Here is a 6,175-nt window from a genome sequence, read left to right on the forward strand (position 1 = left end):
TATTTTGGGCTAATACAAATCTTATTGTCAAAAGAAGAGTTTAAAGAATCGATATAAATTTTGAGCAAGCTCATTTGAAGTCAGTTAATTGAGTATTTATTCAAAAAAGAGAGCACGCTTGCTTAACAGCACACTAATAGGGACAGTTACCCTATTTACTCGTTCCTAAGAAATGTAAATCCATTTTCAGATTCTTAAGCCAAAATAAAATTGTCAAAAATTCTCTATCTCAATTTCTTTTTTCTTTCTCTTCTCTCAAACAGTAGTCAAAATAAATCCCCAAAAATAAGTATTTTAAATCGTTTTTTAACAAAGGAAACAAAATATATATACATATATACATATATACATACATATATACAGGGTGTCACACAACTCACGACCTTAAATTAAATGACGTATTCCTGAGATCATTTTGAGACAAAACTTCTAATACCATATTGTCGAGGCTACAATACTTTTTGAAATATAAAAAGTGATTTAAAAGCGTTTAAAAGTGATCTATCTGGTGGTCTGTTTTTCGCGCGCTCAGATACGGCGCATCGTACATGACAGTGTTTTTGTTTCGATATACTTAATATTTTGATAATTATGCAAATTTTCTCAAAAAATGTTTTTTATTGAATTATAGCTACATAAACGTAATATTAATACAGTGCGTGTGTAAATGTAAACAGTTTCATCAAATTCTTGTAGAATTTTAATCACGTGTTTGACGAGCTGTCAAAGTTATAGTATGAAACTGGCGTATGCTGTATTGATTTTTTTGGTTTGTAGTAAAGTTGCTGCAATTAATAATTTTCGATATACTCGAGAAATTAATAACATTTCTATTTATTACATTTATTTAATTTTATGCAATAGAAAATATTTTTTCAATTAATAACAAACAAGTCTCACTGGGCATGGTAGCTTTGGTGAGTACCTGTGTCGTATTGGCAAGGCGAGATTGCCAAAATGTGAGCACTGGTGTGGCCGTTGACACGGCCGGCCACACGCTCGCAGAGTGTCCTGCGTGGGATAGCGAGCGCAGGGCCTTAAGAGAGGTAGTCGGGTCAGATCTGTCACTCGCGGCTCTTTTCTGCGGTATGGCTGCCGACGTCGAACTGTGGGATGCGGTCGTTCCCTTTAGTGAAGCGATCATGCTCGCTAAGGAGACGGCAGAACGAGACCGTGAGCTAAGGGGAAGTTCCCTCACTGCTAGCGCTGAGGGGCCTTAAAAGTCTCTTCTGAGCCTCTTTGGTTTGTCGGAGTCCCTCCGGGTGCTTTTGTTGTTGTTGTTGCGTTCTGGACGTGTGACCTTCGGGTCACACGCCCGGTGGGAAGGAACTCGTTAGTGAGTTCAGGGCGTTGAGCTTGTCCATCTTGGCTCCGCCACCTGACCTAACCCTACAAGTGTGCCAGATGCCTAACATCTTCCTGGCCAAGAAGTTTGGCCCGACCATCAGGCCTGGGGGAAACCCTATCACCAAAGCAATGCTCCAGGGCCAGTACCAGTGGCAGGATCGTACTCATCTCCCATTGTATGTCACGCAAAAAAAAAAGGTTACGTTACGTTATCCAATCTCACTCGCGTCAGTGGGTATCACCCACGTGCAGCCACACGATGACCGGTGGCCTCATGATTGAGGTCATCGGTGACTCGAGGAAGGAGAAGGCGGACGCATTAGCGGCCCGCATGCGGGAGGTACTCTATGGGACGGGGGTTGTCGTCCGTCGCCCGTCGCGCAAAGGAGACTTGCGAGTGTCGGGCTTCGACTCCTCCGTTTCCCTGGAGGAGTTGCGGTCGGTCTTGGCCTCGGCTGGGGGCTGTCGGGAGACAAACATCCGTCTGGGTAAAGTCCGGGCGCTGCCTTCCGGTCTTGGGAGCGTTTGGGCGCAGTGCCTAATGGCCGCGGCCAAGAAGTTGACGGCGGTCCAAACAGTAAAGGTGGGGTGGCTCCTTACGCGCGTAGAGGCGCTTAGGGCCCGCCCCTTAAGGTGCTATCAGTGCTTGCGCCCGGGACACACGGAGCACTTTTGCCTCGCGCGAGAGTCGGACCGGTTACCGCAGCGGCTGCTGTTACCGCTGCGGTCTCGGTGGGCATCGGCTTCGGCAGTGTACCGCTCCGGAGCAGAAATGCCCATTGTGTCGGAACTTGGGGCGACCGTCCCGCCATGTGCTGGGGGGTACCAGCTGCAATCCCCCCCCTCCCGGCTGCTGCGGATAGAGTGGCTACCACCTTTGCCCAGCCTGAGCAGCTGGCGGAGAGGGTTGCTGGAAGAAAGCGGCGTCGGGAAAGTGCATCAGAGAGAGGTCTCTCGCCTGCTTCGGGGAGAGTCCACTTTGGTAGCACGCAGGGCTCCAAGCTGGCGACCGATCCACCCCAGCGAGTGACAAGGTCGCCAGAACGCCACGGAGAGAGTCTCTCCGGCCGTAGGTTCGGGGGAGACGCCCTCTTTGAAGATGTAAGTAAAGGAGCCCCTGTGTCCGGTGAGACACAGGGCTCCCAGTTGGCAACCGAACCACCCCTTCCTCAGCGGGTGGCAAGGTCGCCGAAACGTAGAGCCTCCCCTTCGCCGCCCATAAGTGCGTCAAAAAAGGGAGGCAGTTTGACGGCCGTTCCGGCTAAAAAGGCGGGAAAAGATCAAGCCCAGAGAGCCCGCATGCTTTTCTGGGCACCCCGGGGCCAAGGAAGAGTAAGCCCGGCCCTGCGTCCTCAAAGAAGTAAGGCTTCGTGGCGCAGGGTTGGGGCGATGGGTGAGGTGACTTACCCATTGGTATGTGGGAGGTATGGGCCGGCTCGTCTACGAAGACGGTCCGATCCAATCAGTGCAGCTGGCTGCGTTCTGGGAAGCGTCCTCCCTTCAGGGAGTTTGACGCTGGGTCACACGAGGAATGTGGGCGGGGATCCGCACTCCCTATTGCACGTGGCCCATCATACCCGGTGAAGGAGGGGTGTGGCCCTCTCTCTCGCCGAGGGTGAAGAGCAGTGCTCCGGTAAGAGTTTTATGACGGCCGGTAATAGCCGTCTGGATGGTGGGGGAGGGGAACACGATAGAGTCCTGCACAAAGAGTTCCGGAGCCCCTCGCAATGACCATCAGAGGCCACCGAGGTTTTAGTGAGTAAACCTCGTACAGGGAGTCCCACATATCCCATCTCCTCCCCGAGAGATGGAAATGCATAAAGCATTTCCCATCGTAAAAAAAAACGTTATCCACAATCGAGTTATATTTGATATTTGATGCTTTCGCGGTGTGTAGTATTAACATACAAAGATGTTTTTTCGGGTTTGAACCGCGTTAGTGTCATTTTTATACCGACGTTTCGTGAACATTACAGCTCACTTCATCAGGGTTTGAAGAGCAGCCTGATACTAGTGTGACACTAACGCGGTTCAAACCCGAAAAAACATCTTTGTATGTTAATCGAGTTATATGTTTAGAATCTCACTTTATTACATTGACAATGGATTTAGAATTGTGCGAAAATCAATTTTTGTATAATGACAACAATGATAATAAATCTAATAAAGAAATAATAGTAGTGATCAGCGTTACCGTGGAAGGTACCACAACGTGACGTCACGCTATAGAGAAGGTAATTTACTATTGGTGGGAAGAGTACGACGCGAGTCGTACTTCTCTACTTCTCTATCGCGTGATGTCACGCTTTGGCACCTTCCACGGTAACGCTCTGGTGATGATTTCCAAAGAAGATAGAAAAAGAAGAATATAAATATATTCATATATTTTTATATATACATAATTATTTAACTTACTTGAGTTAGATTAAAACTGTACGAATATTGATAATACACAGGTAGAATAATACACAAGTAGATAATACTCAAGAAGAGGTTATGCATCCATTTGAGCTGCGTTCGGGGAGTACACTATTTGCGCTATTGCGCTATTATTCTGTCTTTTACATTTAATGAGCGATACAGATAGAATGATGCAATAACGCAGAGAGTGCGTTCCCCGAACGCAGTCTTGCAGTTGCTAAACTACGTTCCGGAAGTGGTTACAATATATCGCTTTTAGGATGCAGATAACTATCAATAGGATAAATAATCGTGGAACAACAGTCACATAAAAGTGACTGGTAAACTACTCGGTAACATTTATCTTATAGATGATAACCTGCCGAGTAAGCTGAGATTTATCCGAAGGTGGAACAACCGGCCCTAATTGTTGGACACCCTGTATATATATCGAGTAAAGTGACATCTATACATAGAGAAAAAACAAACACGATAAAATTTTGATTACGATTTTATAACAAATAATTAAGTTTATTTCATAGACAAAACTTCATTCCTTTATTTTAATCTTTCTTTTTTTTTAATAAATTTTAACGAATCGATTGGCCATCATTTGAAACGATTTATTACTCTCTGCAAAGTGATAATCGGTTAAGTAAATTACAGTTTTCTAAACTTCCTCGAGTTCCAACAAACTGTGAAAGATTTCTTCTTATTTTCAATTCTTCTTATTAAAATTTTACAGAGATTGAATGTAGGAATGTAAATATTTATAAAATGCAAAGACAAAGCCACAAGTGAGGTGATGACCGGTGAGACGAGCATATAACACGTGTTCGTAAATTTTTCGATTTTCAGTTTGTCACTGGGTAAAGTTACATAGAGCGAAAAACAATACTTTTCATTGAAGAGTACTAAAAGAAACTATCAAAAGCCATATTTATTATGGTTATTATGGTTAACCATCTAGATAGTCGATACTGTTTTTCCTCGATTAATCTGACTTATGAGATGACTCTTTTGTTGATCCATCACAGAATCGATTAGTCTCTAAATATTTGTGCATGTGCCAGATATTGTTTACGGAATACAATCTCTCCTTTATATAAGAATAAATTATCTTGTGTATATATTACGTGCAAATGTCATAAAAAGTAAATTTATTAATTAATAGTTGTATGTTTATAGATTTAATATATTTAGCTCAGTATTTATATATTTTATCAGATTTTTAATGTAGTTATTAAAAATATGTTTACTTACCTTTCGGTAGTGCTCTTCACGAATTCACCTTTCCATAGACCGCAGGTCAATTCGCGGGCGGTTATGGCAAAGAATAAGAGATTTACAGCCAAAAGCACTCCGATCGGTCCAAAGAAATACGCTAGAATTTCCATGTCACCTGACAAAACAAACAATTATAAATATTGTAGAAACGTAAAATATGAAACGTACCTAATATCTGTTTTCTATTACATATGGCATGGTTTTCTATTAATATACCATTACGAAGCCACAGTTGCTTATTTACAAACGCATAGTTTTGTAGCACCAGAACAAGTTTGGCACATATATACACTATTGTAGATACACATTGTTTAGATATATACACTATTAAATATACACACTATTGTAGATACACATTGTTTAGATAAAATAACAGATATACATATATATGTATACATATATGTAATGTAATACTAAGACAATATATATATCTATTTGTAAAATTCTATAAGTGTTGTATAGATAATGGACTATCAATTTTTAAATCTCTGATAGCCTATGGACATAAAACCGGTTCTTACATCTGAATTTATCACACGGTACTTACAGAATACGATCGTACACAGCACATATCAATATTCTAAATTTAAGCGGACACAGACATCCGGATGTTAGTGGTTGTTTCAAGTTGAAACGACTTCAATTTAATAAACGACTGACTGGTCAGCAAATTTATCTTTACAATTAATAAAGAACTTTTTTATCTTTACAATGTTTAATTTCGATCATAGAGTACGCGCATTCATAATGTATGTAAAACGTAACTGTATGCATAAAAAAAGGAAAATATCTATAATGTTTGCGCATCAAAAGTGACGACTTGTAAAATAACGCTTGATGTTTTATGATCTTTGTGTTCTATGAATCTTATACATACATGTATCGAAATAAAGTGAAAAGAATATAACTAAAAATAAATATTGCAAATAAATATAATTGGCTTCTAGATATTTATATGTTTAATCTAAAACCGACTTGTATTTATTATATTTATCTACTTTTAATCTAAATTTTCATCAATTATGACTTAAGGCTCGTTGAAATTAAAACCAAGAAATATATAAGGCCTTACGAGCCGTTTCCAGGATGTTGGGCGGAAACTGTACGTATATACACAGTTTGTCCGGAAAGTTCCCGGACT

The 6,175-nt window shown here is 41.5% G+C and overlaps 1 protein-coding gene across 1 annotated transcript in view; it reads right to left on the bottom strand.

Moving 5' to 3' along the window:
- The window catches only part of LOC109861241 (probable G-protein coupled receptor Mth-like 1), a gene marked incomplete at its 5' end in the record, with an annotated part of 10,997 nt that overhangs the window by 2,423 nt on the left and 2,399 nt on the right, over positions 1 to 6,175 (bottom strand). Inside the window, one exon of the mRNA XM_020440798.1 lies at positions 5,011 to 5,149. Coding sequence (XP_020296387.1) covers positions 5,011 to 5,149 — 139 coding nt within the window. The remainder of the gene's footprint in view (positions 1 to 5,010; positions 5,150 to 6,175) is intronic.

The sequence above is a fragment of the Pseudomyrmex gracilis genome, unplaced genomic scaffold (assembly GCF_002006095.1).
Source record: "Pseudomyrmex gracilis isolate BER0280 unplaced genomic scaffold, ASM200609v1 scaffold_655, whole genome shotgun sequence".
NCBI lineage: Eukaryota > Metazoa > Arthropoda > Insecta > Hymenoptera > Formicidae > Pseudomyrmex > Pseudomyrmex gracilis.